Source organism: Phacochoerus africanus, chromosome 12 (assembly GCF_016906955.1).
Source record: "Phacochoerus africanus isolate WHEZ1 chromosome 12, ROS_Pafr_v1, whole genome shotgun sequence".
Lineage (NCBI taxonomy): Eukaryota > Metazoa > Chordata > Mammalia > Artiodactyla > Suidae > Phacochoerus > Phacochoerus africanus.
In genome coordinates, this window is record NC_062555.1 from 21,621,481 (window position 1) to 21,641,968 (window position 20,488).

Sequence of the window (20,488 nt, forward strand, 5' to 3'; positions counted from 1 at the left end):
TAGAGCCTTGGGCAATCCCAGACCCCTTTGTAAAGCGGGGAACCCTCCCCAGAAGGTTACAGATTCACGGACCCGTTGGCTGCCAAGTGCAAAGATCCTGCCTCCCAGTTAAACTCTCACCTAGTCCGGTAAAGGAGCTTTTAGTTCCTTGCTCTGGGATGCCAAGTGATCTAACTTGTCTGGTTATCAAAAAACTTGGGCCTTGCCCCAGCCTGAAAGGGGGACAGTAGCTGAGCCTCATTCGAGTTTGGCCTCCAGTGCTTTCAGAATGCATGGTTGGCAAGGGTGAGCAGAACCTAAGGCATTTGATACCATTCTTCCCCTAGTCCCAGAAATAAAGCCTGAGTTGCCTCTTTCTTCCCCCCTCCCCCCCCCCCCCCCCCCCCCCCCCCCCCCCCCCCCCCCCCCGCCAATAGGGAGGCTCCTGGGAAGAGGGGTTACTTTACCTGGGAAGTGCCCGTGATCGTGTCACATGGATGCCACCTTAGGTTTCTTACTGGCAGAGCTCTGGCCAGTTCTTAAAACTTCTACAAGCTCCCTTGCTCCATTCTCTCGGTCACCTCACCTTGTTTCCTGATCTCTGGATATTGTTTTGCAACCTGAACTCTGGATGTTGTTTTGTACATGATAGTGAAACCCTGTACCAGACCTTAAATCTTTGTGTTTTGAAGTAAAAGGCTTTTCTTTAACCTCCCAGGTCTCCCTCTAGTCTCAAAAGGCTGACTCAAGAGTTAACGATTAGGAAACATTGTTACAGCGAAAATCTAGTGAAAACAGTCTCCCTTATGTTATGTCCTGCCTTGACCCACTCAATTATTGCTAATACTTTCTAGTTAGTATTGCACCCTGTCTGGCTTTTCACAAATGATCTCTTCCTTACTTAATTGCTTTCTTTTACTAGTGGTTATTTTCTAGTTAGTTATATTTCTAGTGGTTTTCTTTTGTAATCGAAACCGTCCCCAACACCCCTTCCCTGTCAGCAGTCTTCACTCCCGAGAAAGGTCAAGGAACGATAACCCCAAAGACAACCAGAAACCATCCCCGGACTAACTGACACCGGATTTGATGACTCCGAAATGATCTATAGATGAAAAAGAATACAGACACCTTAATCCATAACCCTGTCTTCTCAGCTAACCCTATAAAACCCCTTGCTGTCACACCCTCTCAAGTCAGGACATAGTTTTGAGGCCTTAGCTTGCTGTGTCCTCCTTTGCCTGCAAAGCAATAAAGCTGTTCTTTCTGTTTCTCCCAAAACTCTGTCTCCGAGACTTAATTGGTGCCGGGATACAGAGGCCACGTTTCGGCTACAGGAGGGCCTCAACGAATGCTTTTTGAATGAAGCACCTGCCCGGATCCACGCTCCTGACTGCCACTCCGTGCCCAGCTAACTCTTCTGGATCTGAGCTCCAGCCTGATGATGTGAGCCGTGCCCACCCTTCATTGATCCATATTGAGGTTCTGAGTCCTCTTCATACCTTCAGCCTCCACTTCTCCCTCTTTTTGCCCTTGTCTGTCCACTAACACTCAGGGATGACACTCTGAGCTTTTTGTTAAATACGATGTAAAGCTGGAGGAAGATCAGACTCCAGACCAGACCTGTCTATTATAAGACTAGTCTGAATTCTCACAGCTTCAACACATCTTCACAAGGAAGCTGAGGAGCTCCCCTTGTGGCTCAGCAGTATCGAACCCAGCTAGTGTCCCTGAGGACGCAGGTTCGATCCCTGGCCCCACTCAGTGGGTGAAAGGAGCCGGTGTTGCTGTGAGTTGTGGTGGGGGTCACAGATGAGGCTCAGATCCCAAGTTGCTGTGACTGTGGTGTCGACTGGCAGCTACAGCCCCCATTCAACCCCTAGTCTGGAAACTTCCATATGCTAAGGGTATGGCCCTAAAAAAGGAAAAAAAAAAGGAAGGGAAGCTGAAAACTGGTTCATGTCTATAAATAAGAACCAACCACCTGTGAATAGACGAAGGCAAAGCAGAATCAAAGACTGTTGACTTCGGAAATGTCAACAGCCACTGTGCGGCAGCATGTTTACACTGTTGATCTGAGTCATTTACAATGATTGACGTGCAGTCTGGAACATGGGGCTGCTGGCAGTTTAACAGAGATCAATCCATAATTCCAGCACACAGCAAAAGTAAAACTCTGCATTGCCATCTGGAACGTGTGTTCACAGGCCGATTAGAAACCAGTTACCTGATGTAATTATACTTCTCCCTTGCCTGTTTTTAAAGAGTTTCACGACATCCCAGAGCATGAAAAAAATTGAAAAAATACTTGAGAGAATGAGGTTCAAGTTTGACCTGCATGTTTAAGAGTTTCTCTCAGACATAGAAGAGGTGTTTATTTGGTTTTGGTTTTGTAGCAGGAATTCTTTTTTTTTTTGTCTTTTGTTGTTGTTGTTATTGTTGTTGTTGTTGCTATTTCTTGGGCCGCTCCCGCGGCATATGGAGGCTCCCAGGCTAGGGGTCGAATCGGAGCTGTAGCTGTCGGCCTACGCCAGAGCCACAGCAACGCAGGATCCGAGCCGCATCTGCAACCTACACCACAGCTCACGGCAACACCGGATCGTTAACCCACTGAGCAAGGGCAGGGACCGAACCCGCAACCTCATGGTTCCTAGTCGGATTCGTTAACCACTGCGCCACGACGGGAACTCCAGGAATTCTTTATTTAGTGACCCTCCAGCCCTGGGATTCTGTGTTTTTAATGCCACTTAACTTTTTTTTTTTTTATGGCTGCACTCACAGCATCTGGAAGTTCCCGGGCCAGGGATTAAATCTGAGCTGCACCTGTGATCTACAAGGCAGCTGTGGCAATACCAGATTCTTTAATCCACTTTGCCAGGCCAGGTGTCAAACCCACACCGTGGCAGCAGCCTGAGCTGCTTACAGTCAGATGTGTAACCCACTGTGCCCTAGTGGGAACTCTGAATTATTAAATTCAGTGCAATTTGAGGACAAATAAAAGGAGGTTATAAATTGACATCTCATACTTAGTAACTATATGGCTGAAGAGTTGCTTACCAATTCATTGGTAGTTGATCAAATGACAGTTTTAATGCAACGAAGAACACTGCCATGTGGAAGAATCCTGCGGCACATTCTTTTGCAAAACCAGAAATCCCCTTAAATATGTAAATGATAATTATCCTTCATGTGTTTTTGGTGGATACAAACTTCAAAGGATGCCCAGAACATGTTTTTGGCTTCTCTATGGTTACAGTTTTCTTTTTCTTGTTGTATATAGGTTTCCGATGTTTAGCATTGTATTTCACGTCTGTATACCCTGCAGAGTGGTCATGAACATAGGTCTCCTTATCATCTATCACCATACAACGGACCCCTTCATTCTCCTTAAACCCACTCCCAAGGCCTTTCCCTGCTCCTAACCACTAATCTGTTGTCTGGATCTATGAATTTTAGTTTTGTTCTGTTTTGTATAGATTTTACATATGAGTGAAATCATACAGTGGGTATGTGTGTGTACGCGCATGCTTTTTAGGGCCACACCTGCGGCACATGGAAGTTCCCAAGTAGGGGTGGCATCAGCTGCCAGCTGACGCCAGAGCCACAGCAACGCGGGATCTGAGCCGCGTCTGCGACCTACACCACAGCTCACAGCAATGCCGGATCCTTAGCCTGCTGAGAGAGGCCAGGAATCAAACCTGCATCCTCATGGATCCTAGTCGGATTCATTTCCACTGTGCCACAATGGGAACTCCCCATTTTTTGGTATCCTCTTCAATTTATTTTATTAATATCTTATAGTTTTCATTGTATAGATTTTTCACCTCTTTGGTTAAATTTATCCTCAGGAATTTTATTTTTTTGATGACATTATAAATGGGATTTTTGGAGTTCCCATTGTGCTTAGTGGGTTAAGAACCCAACATAGTCTGTGAGGATGCAGGTTCGTTCCCTGGCCTCGCTCAGTGGGTTAAGGGTCTGGTGTTGCTGTGGCTATGGTGCAGGCCGGCAGCTGCGGCTCAGATTCCACCCACCAGGGATTCCCTTCATCCTAGGAATCTTGGGTCTGGCGAAACTACCCAGGCTCCCTGAACTTCAGAAGATGCCCTTGGAAAGATACATTTTGAGAACTGTTCTTCTTTGGTCTTTCCAAGGAGCCAGCAAATATATAGTTGCACACATGACATTTCTGGTAGGTTATCTCAGCTATTTGAAAGATAGCTTTAATTATAAATTCTTCATTAGGATTTTGGAGTGTAGGAGAAATAAAATACTTTCAGATATTTTGTTCTTATTCCCAACCCAATGGGGGATGACTCTTGGCAACTTAGAGAATCCCAAATTGAATACTGAGATAAAGAATGCAGTTTAAGTAATATATTGCCCTAATGAAGCCCTGTGTCATTATTATTCTCATAACATAAAATGTGAAAGAGAAATACTTTCTTTTTTGCCTATTTCTTTAAGAATATCATAACCCCAGTGGCCTTTAACAAATGGCATGTTCACCCAATGCCATGTATCAGCACACTCCTAAGGAATTCTGGAATGGATTTCCTGCTGTCTCTGAAAATCAGGGAATGACCTATTTCATACGCTCTTATTTAGATTCAAATACATGGGAATGAAAAATAATAACAATTTCCAATGCTGAAAATCAGCAGCCCTGATGTACAATTTTATTCCCTGAGTAAGGAGATGGGGGCCACATTGCTTTGCTCAGTATTGTCTCTCGTATGGTTGAAAAGGGGCAGCTTAGTGGGTTTCAATTTCTTACAACCCAGGAGTTGGCTGTTTTTGTGGTGACAACATGCGTGGGACAAAATTTGTGCCCTGCCTTATATCCTTGAGGTCTGTCTCTTCCTGCAGCCGTGGCTACAGCAACCACCTTCAGGCAGAGGAAACCTAGCAACACCTCCCCTCTGCTGCAGCATATCTGTCTTATTTTTTTAAATTTAATTTTATTGGAATATCGACTTACCATGTTGTATTAGTGTCAGGTGTACAGCAAAGTGAATCAGTCATACATAGAAATCTAGCCATTCTTTTTTCCCGTATATGCTATTACAGATGACTTGTGTCTTGCCACCACGGCATGGAATGCCTGCAGAGCCAGCCCAGCCCTTACGCAAGTGTCACGTGAATGAGTTGGCCCCAGAGTTAACCTTTGAACAATGGGAGGTGGGAGATGGTAACTGGGTAGGTCTCTACCATCCTTCCTGTGCTCTGTCTATTCCGAAGCATCAGTTACCCTGGTGGACCCAAGCCCCAGGTCCCTGTAAGAGAGAAGACCCTGAAAATGCCCCCCTCCCCCACTTCATTCTCCCCAGCTCTTCCCTCCTGTTTTCTAGAAACACTTGTTAAAATTAGAAAATTCTGGAAGCTAATTAAGAAACTAGGCAATTATGTTAAGTAACTTTGTGATGGATTGTCAAGACACTCTTGGAAAAATCCTCCAGTTTAGCTTGGCATCCAAGATGAGACCACAGTTAAGTCATTGACTGGAGAACCACAGTATTAAAAAGAAAAAAAAAAAAGACTCAGAAAAATGAAATTCTAAAATATTTTTTTAGGAATTATTTCATGTATTCAGATCTTCATTGCATATACATTTTCTTGCATAGAAGGCAGGAGACGCAGAGGCCTGGGGGTTGGTTGTGAGTCCTTGAGTCTGAAATGTCATGAGCCAACAGTGAGCTGAATGGCTTTTGCTCTTTCCCACGCAGTGCTAGCTGAGTGTCAGAACAGAAGTTCAGTGCCAATTTAGTTCTTTTTCCATTCTTTCCCTTCAAATATATGACAAGCAGATCTGATGAATTACTCTCCGTGTTAGACATGCCAGAAATTCAGGATCAATTTCAATCTTTGAACTGATTGACATACTTAAAGCATAAACACATAAGAGTGGGGAAGGAAAGATCTTAAAACATTGTTTTAAACTTGAAACAATTCAGGCGCACAGAAAAGCACAGAAAATAACAGATTCTATGGCATACCATTGAGATGAGATAGTTAATAATGCTTTATCTTAAATTCTTTGAACCTATTACTTTAGTAAACAAAAATTTTAATAAAATATTTACATTTTAATAAAACATTACTGCCCAGCTAAAGGCCCACCCAATGTCCATCCCCTTCGTCTTCTATCCATCCTTAAGGATAACTCAATTCAGAAATTAGTATGTGTTGGAGTTCCCATTGTGGCTCAGTGGTAATGAGCCCAACTAGTATCCATGAGGATTCAGGTTCAATCCCTGGCCTCGCTCAGCAGGTTAGGGATCTGGCGTTGCTGTGAGCTGTGCTGTAGGTCGCAGGCAGGGCTCAGATCCAGAGTTGCTGTGGCTGTGGAGTAGGCCAGGGGCTATAGCTCCAATTCAACCCCAGCCTGGGAACTTCCCAATGCCGCAGGTGCGGCCCTAAAAAGACAAAAAGAAAAAAGAAATTAGTATGTGCTATCTCACCATGTGCTTTTGGTCTTCTGCACAGATATGCACCCATAAACAATATGAGTCCCCTGCATTCTAGCTTTTGTTGCTATTGAGGAAGCTAGTTGTAGTTCTTGGTTAAAAAAAAAAAACAAACAAAAAAACCTGCTTTTCTCTTTGATTAGTGTTAAGATTTTCTCCTTGACTTTTGTGGTTCAATTTCCCTGCAGTGTTACCAGGTACTTAAGAAAAATGTATCAGGCATGAGAGCCACTGTGATTTATAAATCTGAAGACCCATGTCTGAACTCACTTCTGGAAAAAGACCCTCTTTTCTCTCAAACATTGCCTCTTTCTCCTGCCTGGTCGCCCTTTCCCTGGGGGGGCTCACTTGACAATCTCCCTTCTGACTGCCTATCAGCCCATCTCCCCTATGCTCATTTTGTCTCTGCTTGAAATAAAGCCCAAGCCCTGAGGCGCCAAGAAGCAGTGCTGGACTCTCAGCAAGACCACAGCATCAGCTCTGTATTTCTGTTGAATTCTGGCCCCTGGGAATTTTTGATTTTAGCTATGCTTTAAAATGAAAATTAAAATGAAAAATGTTATATTTTATCCAGTGCTTCTGGACAGGACAAGGGAGTGGGATTTTATATTTGGTGGATCTCACTGGGGCCAAAAAGCCAGGACAAAATATCTTAAAAAATATACTTCTTGGGCATTCCTTGCTCCCTCAAAATATAATGAGCAGTAGCTTGAAAGTCGGAAGTTAAGGGGAGTTCCCATTGTGGCTCAGTGGGTTAAAGATCTGGTGTTGCTGTGGCTGTGGTGAAGGCTGGCTGCTGCAGCTCGTAGGAACTTCCATGTGTGTCAGGTGTGGCTCTAAACACACACACACACACACACACACACACACACACACACAGATAATGGAGACCATTTTAAGTAGTTCTTAGCTGTAACATAACCCAGAGTCAAACCTTGGCTCTGCTCCCACCAGCCGTGTGTGCTCAGTTGGGGTGAATCAACAAGGCTGGGTGGCTTCAGTTTCCTCACCTGGAAAATGGCACGAAGACCAACTGTTGTTAGGAGGGTTCAGTTGTCTCTGTGACCATTTATACACAGACACACGTAGACACATGGCCCCATTCGAAGACAGAGTGAGCTGTTCAGATTAGATCTCTCTACTTACATAGATGTGGATTTAGATGAAAATTTCTTGCTAGCTGTCAACCCACAATTCACAAACTCGAGTGGGCAAGAAAAAGCAGCTGAATTTGCATCTCAGGCTCCCCATTGCTTCAGGCAGAAGGATACTCGATGTCAGTCTCTTTGCAATTTCCCACCACCCCAAGGAGAGTCTTCAGAACGCCACATTGTGTCAGGCTGAGCACAGTCTATTCAGGAAATAAAGATTATTAATTTAGAAGCAAGAAATGTGTATACTTGGTGGGTGAAGAGAAAACTATGAAGGGCCTGGAGGCGCAGGCCTTGGCCTTGGCCCTGACCCAGTTAAGGGAGGGAAGCTTTGGGAAGAGGGCGGGGGTGGGGCAGGGGCCTCTGCAGAATGGAGGGAGGGAACCAGTCCCCAGAGCTAGGAACAAGCTGCAGACTGTCAGGGCCTCCGGGGAGAGTCTGTACCCGGTGGACAGAGACACACAAGAGAAGGGCCGGATTACGGCAAGTCCAAGAAGGCCAGGCGGAGAAGCAGAATGTTGACTAGGAACAGGGAGATATTCAAGACTCTTGGTATGAAGCACACGATGAAAGAAAATGAGTCCCCGTGCATGACTCTTAAATTTTAGATGTCCTTTACATTGCTTCATTTCCCAAATAATATCACTATCAAGCACTCTGATGATTCCAAGTCAGCTAAAATTAAAGGCTGTGCATGTGCACGTTAGGTTAGAGAGTTAAGCTAAGAGAATTATGGGAACTGTAATTTGCTAAGAAAGTGTTTCTTCATCAGCCCCAAATAGCATGAGGTTTTAGTTACCACATACTAATTAAATTGAAGAACTCCTTCTTTTGCTAAACCTTAGAAAATGTGATATAATGTGATAAGGTGATGAAGAATTAGCAATCTAGATGGTAGAAGAAATAAAATGTACAATCAATTGCATAAAGTTCCAGAAACACTTTATTTAAAAATGGAGTTGTAAATGCATAACAAAATAACATAAGTAATAAATGTAACAAAAATAAATAAGGAGAATAATGTTTTCATACAAAATAAAAATAACATAGTAAAAGGCCAAATGTTTGTAATTGAACAAAACTGTGTAAACACTTAAACAATAATGTAAGTAGGATAGATGCTAATATCTTCCTAAATAGCTCCTTACCTTCTACTTCCATGGGGATAAAATCAGTACCCAAACATTAAACCAAAGAGGAAATAATGGTGATTATTTTGTTCTACTTTTTCTTCAAATGGATTGACCCTGTTTGAATGTCTCATTTATCCCTTCAAAGCAATTCTACCTTTCTGTTCACACTCTTTAAAACCTTTTCTTCTGTCTTCCTTTATTCACTAGAATGGGGAATTTCGCTTTACAAGGAGAAGAGTTCATTTGCCCTTTTTTTTTTTTAATTTAAAGAAAAATATGAGATCCATTATACAACAGACTTGTTTTTACATCTCTACAAAACAGGTTTTTTTTGCATCTTTATTAACTGGCCCAAGTTTTGAAGTGTATAGAGTTAGTTCCTTAAAACAATGTAGCACAGGATTATTGCTGAGATATTAAAGACTATTTCATAAACGTTGCAGTTTTAGCTTTTTTTAGACCAATGGGGGAGTCAAGGGTTTGGAAAATTCAGGTCTACTAATAATATTTAACTGAATTAAGAGTCACCCAAATTATAGTGTTCTGGAAACATAAAAGATAATTTTTTTTTCAACTTATCCAAATGTGAACTTACTAGAAAGAGAAAAAAAAAAAAAGTTTACAGAAGATACTTTTCATAAGCTTCCTGTTTAGCATAGGCCCAAAGCCTTGGTCGTTGTCTTGCAGGGTCCTTATAAATGTATACGACTGAGACAGGATTTACTATTGGGTCCTACAGGGAAACACACAGAAGCAATTCCTTGCCTGGGAGGGAAACTATCCACTAATCTTATGACTACTGGTTCTCCAAGTTTCCTAATGTAGAAAATTTTAACTTCATGATCATTTCAAGGGAATTTTTTTTTTTCAACTGTCACATATAAACTTGGTAACACAAGACCAATATACATGTTCTTAGTTTTAAAAATATACTCCACTTAAAACTATCTGTCTACTTTAATCCTTCTAGTTATCATTTGCCCTAAAATTAGACAAAATCTTACTTTCATTAAAAAAAAAAAGGAAAAAAAGTGCCAATTGATCTTTTGGAAAGTGGAGTAAAACACTGTGGGGTTAAAACAAATACAGTATGATCAATCGCCTATGTACAAAACAAAACAAAACAAAACAGCAAAAGAAAAAAAGAGACAGTCCTTATTGACAGATAAGTCCACCTACCACTCCCAGCAAATCTTAGTGCAAACATAATAATTCATCTCCATAAACCCCAAGACAATGTACGCAGCAACAAAGTTATATAAATCACATATATGCTGGAACATTTTAGGACACAAGAAGGACTCTTCAGAAAGGTCAGTTTGACTGTGGAGAGTAACATGTCATCGTAGCCAATGGTCATGAATCCTAATATAAACCCTATCAGTAAGAAGCAAATAGAAGTGTTTAACAAATCTGTACAGATGAGGAGGAAGTCCATTTCAGGGAGCAGCTTGGCACAGGAGACATGGGGGTCAGAAATGATGGGTATTTAGTTTGCTTGTAGGTCACAGCATGGCTTAAAGAAAAAAAACAAAGATCTATGAAGGGAAAGGATGCAATTATCGAATGCAATTTGAAAATTCATAAAACCACAACATGAGAAACTTCCACAATCTGCTTTCTCCTACATGTGCATCAAATGGTTATCTAAATGGCTTCAAAGGACTATTATGACACCACATCGTAGGTAAAAAAAAAATAAATAAATAAAATTAAGAAGACAGAGAGAACGAGATTGTAGTTGACCAAGCTGTCTTATTTAGTATAAGTCAACACTACGCTCCTTCCAATATTCCTAGTCATTCCACAGGTAATAATTTTTAACAAGCAAGACAAAGTCATTCATGTACTGTAACATCTTCCTCTTCCCCATCAGGGTTGAACCTATTGAAATGTATACTGAAATCAGCCTCAGATTCGGCATTCTCAAATTCAGCTGAGACTGAAAGAGCAGCAGGCTGAAGAACCCTAGCTTCTGGTTGGCAAAGTGTCGGTGTCTGACCCGGGCTGCTGTGGTTATTCACAGGACTGGACTTCTGTTTTGGTGGAGACGGCAAGATTGCACTGGGAAATCCCATGTTGTTCAGAGCCTCCAAAGTTCCATCCGGGTCAATCATAGCATTGATTGCTGCAAGAAGAAAAAAGAAAGAGGAGAGAAAAGGAATTGTAGGTGCACTTAAGTTTGAGTATGAACATTGCTTATGACTTGGATAGTATTTCAACTACTGATGCTTATAAGAGCTTAAACTGGGCTAATCTTTCTTTTTTCTTCTTTTTATGGCTGCACCTGCGGCATATGGAAGTTTCTGGGTTAGGGGTCAAATCAGAGCTGCAGTTGCCTGCCTACACTGCAGACACAGCAACAAAGGATCTGAAGTGCATCTGTGACCTACACCACAGCTCACAGCAATGCCAGATCCTCAACCCACTGAGCGGGGCCAGGGATCAAACCCGCATCCTCATAGTCAGATTCTTAACCTGCTGAGCTACAACAGGAACTCCTGGGCTAATCTTTTCAATTCTGCGTTTTAAACTTCACTTTCAGTAATTCCAGGGCTGATCTATGTTTTAGATTATAAAGACTTGAATACTTTCTCTGGTCCCTGGAGTAGACTACGTATGGGCATTTCTGAGCCTGGTGGAATTCAGGTAAGATCTTCCTGAACTTTGCTTTAATTATTATGGGAGGACGGTAAAAATGGTAGTGATTTAGGGAAACACTCCCAGCCTTATTTATTACTCAGATAATTGGGGATTAGTTGCTAAGATGGGCTTTGGAGTAACCTAACCTTCAGGTGGAGGAGGCCACAGTAACATCCGCATACTTTGAAGGGGCTGGCATGGCATGCAAGTACGTCCATGCCACTGGGCCATCAAGCTGCCCTGGCAGCCTACCTACTCATCTCTACAGCAGCCCCAGCAGGCCAAATAGACCTTGCTGCCTCCATGGGAGGGGCCAGATAAAAAGCAGCTTTCGATCCAAAAGATCCTTGAGTGGGCAAGGGAAAATCTTCGATAGTGATTTTCACCTTGGCATTGGCGGAGTGGGGAGCTGGGAGAAAGAGGCACCAAAGGTAAAAGAAGCGTCATTTCAGAGGTCCTTTTAAAGGCATACGCCCGCCCTACCAGCTAACAATCATGTAAACAAGCCACTCTGCCTCATGGGGGTATATCCTAACCCTTAGGTATGCCAAGGCTGAAGAAAGGTTCAGACTCACTTAGCTAGGACCAACCCATCATGCCTATGCTAATTAAATCAATGAAGACTGAGGAGAAGTAGCAACTGACTCTGGAATCTGCTTCTTGTTCCACTGGGGACTTCTAGGTCAAGACATACCTAAATAGGCATTCATGCATATAATTAAAGATCTGACACACACGAAAAACCATGTTCTTGTTAAAGTTTAGGAGGCAAAGGGTCTCTTTCTTCTTTTCTCCCTCCTCTCTGGTGCCTGTGTCCAATCCACACTCAATTCTTGTGGTTCAGCCAAATGACTATTATTTACATTAGAACATAAGTTCATGTGGGTTATACCACAAATATAATTTAAGAATTATCAAATCATGTAAATAAGCATTATCAGCTACACACACACACACACTTTAATATATTATTTAATTTAATTTATTTATTTTAGGGCTGTACCTGCAGTATATGGAAATTCCCAGGCCAGGGGCTGAACTGGAACTGTAGCCACTGGTCTATGCCAGTGGCAGCAACCTACACTGCAGCTCATAGCAATGCCGGATCCTTAACCCATGGAGAGGGGCCAGGGAACGAACCCGCATCCTCATGGATACTGTCCGGTTCCTTACTACTGAGCCACAACAGAACTCCCTAATACATTATTTATATGTTTTTCAATAACAGCATCTATATATAAAAATATTAGATCCTATATATAATACTGTGAATTATAACATCTAGCCTATATGCCTAGGATTAAACTTTCTTCTATTTTAAATTATTCATACTAGGTTTTAAAACCTCCTTTATATGAAAAATTTGAATATGCAGAATCTGTATCTTTTTTTCTTTTTTTTTGGCCACACCTGCAGCATATGGAAACTCCCGTGCCAGGAGTTGAATCTGAGCTGCAGCTGCTGGCCTATGCCACAGCCCTGGCAACAACCAGATCCAAGCCACAAATGAAACCTATGCTGCAGCTTGCAGCAATGCCAGATTCTTAACCTACTGAGAGAAACCAGGGATCTAACTGGCATCCTCCTGGAGACATCAGGTCCTTAACCCATGGAGCCATAACAGGAACTCCCAGAATCTATATCTTTATCTATACATCATTACACTTAATCACATAGTGTTCTTTTTTTTTTTTTTTTTTGGTCTTTTGCTATTTCTTTGGGCCACTCCCGCGGCATATGGAGGTTCCCAGGCTAGGGGTTGAATCGGAGCTGTAGCCACCAGCCTACACCAGAGCCACAGCAACGCGGGATCCGAGCCTCGTCTGCAGCCTACACCACAGCTCACGGCAACGCCGGATCGTTAACCCACTGAGCAAGGGCAGGGACCGAACCCGCAACCTCATGGTTCCTAGTCGGATTCGTGAACCATAACCACTGCGCCACGACGGGAACTCCAATCACATAGTGTTCTAATAGTCAATACTACTTTAGAAATACCACTTAGAAGGTACTTGTCCCAAATCATTAGCTCTTTATACTAAATTCAGTAGCAAATTTACCTTGTAGCTGCTTTTCAACTCTTTTTAGTTCCTGTAAGATGGAAGAGATCTCCTGTAGAGAAAATAGTAACAAAAATTAGCTCACTTTAATCAAAACATTTTTGTTTGATAAGCAATGAACCTCACACTCCTCTTATCTGGAATCCTTCATATTATCTACATGGCTTTACATCTGTAGGAACAGGATATGAAATAATCATGATCTCCAATAAATGAGATTCAAATTTTAAAATCTTTAATGTTGAAACAGTCTTTTTAAAAATGAGATGACGACAGATGATGAAAAGTTCAAAATAATACTCTATAAGCAAGTATTTTGAAAACTTGTACTGACCAACCTTGCAACACCTTTGTAAAAGTGCTTATGGGTTTTCCTTGGAAAATTCATAGACTGTTGGGATAACTCCCTGAACAAGAAAAACCTGCACAAACCCTTGGGGAGGAAACAAGCAATCTATATGAAGGAAATGGAAATGACTCATGTCAACTTGTATTTGAGTTTGGCTCTTATTTCAAAATGGCTTATTTATAATCTATAATTATCACAAGAACAAGAGTATGTAATTCTGAGACCCCACACCCTCAAGAACTTTGAAACAAGCAACATGTTAAACCTCTGTGAGAGACAGTTGAAGGCATAAAATTTCCCAAATTTGTACACTTATATCTTCTTTTATGAATATACATCAACAGTTAAAAAATAAGCATGTCATTCCCTGAAAACAAAACCCTCCTTTCAAAATGTTTTAAGAGTCAAGAAAAACGACCATACCATGCTTGAGGTTTTCACAATAGGGACTTCACTTTCGGCTCTTAACTTGCTTTCTATTTCATCCCAATTCCGATCTTTGTCTTTAAATAATATTCTATAAAGCAAAAACACAGGCATTTTACTTTTCGCATTTAAAAAAATCTATCACATTTTAATGATAACACAAAGCTACAAAAGAATAAAGAAACCACTAAATATTACATGAATTGTAAATTCAATACTGAACCAACATTACCAATAAATGCATTTATCTTAAGAGATTTGTACTAAAAAAGTAACTGGCTATGAATACACACATAAACCCTTTAAGTGCTTATCTAATCCTTTATTGAAAACCATCTGATAAGAGTTTAATATCCAAAACAGATAAAAAACTCATACAATTCAATAGCAAAAAACCCAATAAAACCCAATTAAAAAATAGGTAAGGGACATGCATAGATATTTCTCCAAAGAAGATATACAAAGGGCCATTAGGTACACAAAAAGATGCTGAACACCACTAGCCATGAAGGAAATGCAAATTAAAACCACAAGGAGATGGCACCTCTTGCCTGTTAGAATGATCACTATCCAAAACGCAAGAGAAAACAAAGGCTGATGGGGAGAAAAGGGAACCTTTGTGCTTTGCTGGTGGGACTGTAAATTGGTACAACCACTATGGTTTTTTGCAGAAGCGCCTCAAAAAATTAAAAGTAATACTACTATATGATCCACCAATTTCACTTCTGGGAATATATCCAAAAAAAAGGAAACACTCACTTGAAAAGATCTCTGTACCCACTGTGATCACAGCAGCATTATTTACAATAGCAAGGATATGGAAACAACCGAGGTGTCCCCTCGGTTGTCCCCTCGGATGAATGGATAAAGAAGATGTGTGTGTGTGTGGGGGGGGGTGTGTATAAACGTTATTCAGCCACAGAAAAGAGGAAATCCATTTTCAACAACATGGATGGGCCTTGAAGGCATTATGCTAAGTGCAAGGAGAGAGAAAGAGACAGATACATTATGATCTCACTTATAGTGAAACCCAAACCAAAACAATAACAAACAAAATCCCCAGACGCATAGAAAAAGAGAACAGACTTGTGGTTACAAGGCAGAAGGTCCAGGGAGGAGGAATTAGCAGGAGGTGGCCACGAGGACAAACCTCCAGGCACGTTGTCAAGAGCGCAAAACCCAAGCGTGAGCACAGACCAAAAACTATTTTTCTTTTTTCTTTCATTTTTGTATTGTGTCTATATGAGAAGAGAGAAGTCAGCTGAACTTACAGTGGCCATCACTTCACAATATATACGTAAATCAAACCATCATGTTGTACGCCTGAAGCTTATACAGTGATGTAGGCCAATCAATTCTGAGTAAAACTGCAGATTAAAAAATATCAGTGAAGCATATCAAGTCCATCTGGCTGGAATATGAGGCATGATGCCTTGAGAGTTAAAAAGCAACTGAATGTTTGGCTTTTCTTAAGGAGCACATTTATTATTTGATTTTATTTTAATTCATTAATTAATTTTAGTGCCACACCTGCAGCATAGGGAAGTTCCCAGGCTAGAGGTGGCACTGGAGCTGTAGCTGCTGGCCTATGCCACAACCACAGCCACGCCAGATCCGAGATGCATCTGCGACCTATGCAGGAGCCAACACTGGATGCTTAGCCCACTGAGATCCATGCCAGGGATTGAACAGGCAGCCTCATGCATCCTAGTCAGGTTCTTAACCAGCTGAGCCACAATGGGAACTCTGCACTGTTTTCATTTGAATCATACCCAGTGGTCAGGGCATTAGCGCTCTAATGACTCCTTAGGTGGGGCAGGGTGTTTGTGTTCCTTTAATGGCTACGTCATCCCCAAGTCTGCTGATCCCATCTTCTGTCACAAGTAAGGGAGCTCTCCTCATCCTGAGGCTCTGTCCTCCTCTGATCTCCTAATCAAGTGTGTGCCCAGAGACAAATGAAGCCCTCCCTTCCCTTGGGTAAAGCCCAACTGTAATTTGCAGGAAAAAAAAAAAGCCTAATCAGTTAGTCATTTACACAGAATTAACAAACCCGTAGGGCCTCCTCTCATGTCTAAGTGATTAATACGAGGAGTCATGCCTTGAGCTTGGTTCAAGTACTCAGTGTAGTTCAAGAGGAAACATAATTGCTATCGCTTTGAATTTAATGCCACAGAAGGTAGAGTCTAAAGCTAAGACATGATGGAGGGTTATTATTATTATTACTATTATTATTATTTGGTCTTTTTGCCATTTCTTGGGCCGCTCCTGCGACATACGGAGTTTCCCAGGCTAGGGGTCCATTCGGAGCTGTAGCCACCGGCCTACACCACAGCCACAGCAATGTGGGATCCGAGCCACGTCTGCAACCTACAGAACAACTCACGGCAACACCGGATCCTTAACCCGCTGAGCAAGGCCAGGGATTGAACCCGCAACCTCCTGGTTCCTAGTCAGATTCGTTAACCACTGAGCCACGACAGGAACTCCAACATGATGGAGGATTATTAACCACAGGAATAAATTAATGAAATAAGCACTGATTAAAAGAATCTTGTATGTGGATGAAGTCTCCAAAACCAATCACTGGTTGAAAGATTTCTGACTGCACGTTATCTGCCCAGCACTGTTCTGATGCCCTCACAGCTGAGTACAGAAGGCACCAGCGTGAGCAGGTAATTCCAATTCGCTGTGGAAAGAGTAGGCAGGGAAACAGGATGCGAACTGTGGGAGTGCACAGGAAGGGCCCTTGAGAGAGGTCCTTAGAGACAGGGCCCTGCAAGCCCAGTCCCGAAGGATGGGAGGGGGTGACACACTCGAAAACTAGGTCTGGCTGAGAGGGCTAGGGGACGATGAGCCATGACCATGGACAGACCTCATGGCGAGAACCGAGGAAGAGGAAGTTCAAGACAACGCAGTCCCTATACACACGATTCAGGCTGGTGAAAGGGTTAGATGTGGACAAAATCACTATCACGCCACATAAATAAATAGCAATGGCATTAGAAAACCTAGTTTTTGACTATCCTAGAGCCTTTTTACATAAGTTTTAGTCTCACATTCTGTTCTCTTTACCGACGAGGAAGATACGACTAGATTAAAGTTTGAGGTCTTATGAAAGAAGCCCTAACATTCTGTTAATTTCTAATACTATTGTTATGTGGAAGCGTAAAATTTTTCCAATTATTAATAAAATTAACTTAAGTGATTACAGCTGTTCATTCTCTATGATAAAGGGGCGGATGATCTGGGCCATCTGTTCTCTTTTTGCCTCCACATGCTGGCTAGCCTACAGCTGTAGTATCTGAAAAGGGAGGAACAGGCCAGGGGCAGCAGTAGCATTCAGTACCATGGACTTCATCATGTCCCAGCAGCGAGGGTAAGAGAAGCAGGATGTCTGAGCAACAAAACGGTACCTGATCTTTCCGGCTGTTTTATCTATAGACTGTCTTATCTTCCTAGAGAACTGAAAGACAGATGACAGCAGCAGATTATCTCCCATGACCTGAAATAGGCAAAGGACAGAATGGACGTTAACATACTTTCCACGATCCTGGAGCAGCATCAGGAACCCTGCTTACAATGCTCTATCTTTAGGGTCATTTCATATTCGTGCTAATTTTAATAAAGACCAAGGAAGCGTGTAATTACCAAAGTGTAAGTAAATTTAGAAAGAGAAAGAAACGAAAAAGGACTTCTTTTTTGTTAACTAAGTGGGCACGTTTCCATATTATCTTCCTGATGTCACTTTTTTTTGTCTTTTGTCTTTTTTTTTTTTTTTTTTTGTTGTTGTTGCTATTTCTTGGGCCGCTCCCGCAGCATATGGAGGTTCCCAGGCTAGGGGTCGAATTGGAGCTGTAGCCACCGGCCTACGCCAGAGCCACAGCAACGCGGGATCCGAGCCGCGTCTGCAACCTACACCACAGCTCACGGCAACGCCGGCTCCTTAACCCACTGAGCAAGGGCAGGGACCGAACCCGCAACCTCATGGTTCCTAGTCGGATTCGTTAACCACTGCGCCACGACGGGAACTCCCTGATGTCACTTCTTATCTAGTCTTCAACTGCCATCAGGAGTCTGCCCATCATGCTTCCAATTCAAACTGTCATCAAAGCGAAAGGGGAAGTAATTGCGAATACGAAGTTTATTACCTACTCTTTCATCAAATGATATGAACACAGAGACCAAGAAGATTACAATCCTTGTTCTCCACAGCAGGAGATAATTTTTAAAAACTTACTCCAAATACTAAGTTTTTACGATGGAGGTTGGTACCACCCCAGGCGAACGTTATGGGCAAACCCGAGGGTTGGCAAGTTTCTGTAAAGGGCCAGACAGTGAGGGTTTGGGGCCACGGGGTCTCTGTCACAACCAGTCACGGCTCTCCTTACAGCAGAAGCAGCTACAGGTAATATGCAAACAAGGCAGCAGGGCTGTGTTGTAATAAAACTTTCTTTACAAAAACAGAAGGCAGGCTGAATTTGGCCTGCATGCTGTAGTTTGCCAAGAGTCAAACCATGAAAGGCACAGTTTGGTGGAATGCTAGAGAAAGGTCTGAATTTAGGACTAGATGTGGGGTCTCAAGCCAGCTCCTTGTATTGCAGACCTGTATCCAGGTTCCGTAAGAAAATCCAGAAAATAAGATATTGGGGCCATGGATGTTAAGACCCTTTAAAGACCGCGGTGGGAGATGGGGGGAGATAATGGTAATATATGGGAAATGCTATTAAATATTTTTATAAAAACAATGTACATAATTGCTAAATTTTCTCATTAAGTGCTGTACAAATTCTAATGAAAGGGAATGCAGTGAGCAGTGACATTAATCATGATAATTAATAACATCATGGAAAATAGAACTTGGACATGCTAAGAATTTGAATTTAGTCGGGGATAAAAGGCGACTTTGGATGTGAAAAGCAACATAAAAATTACGAAAGGCTAAATGGTATTTTGTAAATCTTGAGGAAGTAAGCCAAATAAGAGCAGAAGACAGGTACTAATGAGATAGGTGTGAGAAAGGGCAGCGTAGTTGTAAGGGGGAGTGGAACAGAAGAGGACAGGCGAGCTCCTTCCTCCCTCATCCTGAGTTCGGCATCACAATGGGTGAGCAATTCTTCTACCAACCTTGTGATAACCATCAATCCAAATGTTTCCATTCTCTTTAAAAATATAAACTTCAGAGTTCCCGTTGTGGCTCAGCAGTAATGAACCTGGCTGGTGTCCATGAGGATGCGGGTTTGATCCTTGGCCTCACTCAATGGTTAAAGATCCAGCATTGCTGTGAGCTGCGGTGTAGGTTGCAGATTGCAGATGCAGCTCTGTTCTGGTCTTGCTGAGGCTGTGGCGTAGGCTGGAAGCTGCAGCTCTGATTCCACCTCTAGCCTGGGAACCTCCGTATGCCGTAAGTACGGCCCTCAAGAGCAAAATAAACAAACAAATAAGTGAATAAATAAAACCAGCTATCATACTGCAATTGCAAGTACGGAACTAATGACATGGTTCTCCATCAGGCAGATGTGTTCCTACTCTGCACAGCTGAAAATGTACAAATTCTAAAGACTGACTTTTACTTCCTGTTCCTTATACGCAGGGATCCACAAGTGTGGTCCTAGCAACATGAGACAGAGGGAGCAAACGCAAAGCCAGTCTGGGCAGCACCACCAGGTGACCCACAGGTCCTGCTCATGGCTCTACACCACTGGGGCATCTGTGCTTATGAAGCAACGGCTGACTGATAGAACCTACCTCTAGTCATACGATTTCTTCCTTCCCATCTCCCTGCCTCCCTCCAGCCAAGGTCAACAATACCCTGAATCCCATTCATCATTCCCTTGCGTTCTTTCTTATAGGATTTGTTAGATCCGTTTCTGTCCTAAGTATATGTTTTTTACTTTTTAAATTTACGGCAACACCCATTATATATAATCTTTTGAGAATGACTTCTTTCACTTAATGTTCTATTGTCAAAATGCATCTACCCTGTTGCACGTGGCTGTAGTTGGTTTGTTCTGACGACCCCGGAAACGGTTCAATCTGTGCACATGCCACTTTACACATTCACGGGTCTTCAGATCTAAACACTGAGCATATTTCCAAGGTTTGTCACTGTCCACAGCGCTATTATCAATATTCTTTTGCATGACTTTCATTGTCAGTGGGAAAAGGTAGGTACTAGCAGCCAAACTGCTACATAATGGGCTATATTTATGCTCAACTTTAAGAAATAATGACAAACTGTTGGGCAAAGTGACTGAGCCAATTTAACCTCCACCAGTAACTGTAA

At 42.3% G+C, this 20,488-nt stretch overlaps 1 protein-coding gene across 10 annotated transcripts in view; it reads right to left on the reverse strand.

Annotated features, from left to right (window-relative positions):
* Positions 1-8,519: 8,519 nt before the first annotated feature.
* CEP170 (centrosomal protein 170) overlaps positions 8,520-20,488 on the reverse strand; it is a 125,676-nt gene continuing 113,707 nt past the window's right edge. For 9 of the 10 annotated variants that reach the window (XM_047754906.1, XM_047754904.1, XM_047754905.1 and 6 more), the window contains 4 exons: positions 17,619-17,707; positions 14,203-14,296; positions 13,431-13,482; positions 8,520-10,855 (listed from right to left, as the gene is read on the reverse strand). In XM_047754906.1, the coding sequence (XP_047610862.1) occupies positions 10,566-10,855; positions 13,431-13,482; positions 14,203-14,296; positions 17,619-17,707 (525 nt within the window). In that variant the 3' untranslated portion in view covers positions 8,520-10,565. The remainder of the gene's footprint in view (positions 10,856-13,430; positions 13,483-14,202; positions 14,297-17,618; positions 17,708-20,488) is intronic. The other variant, XM_047754901.1, reaches the window with a different exon arrangement.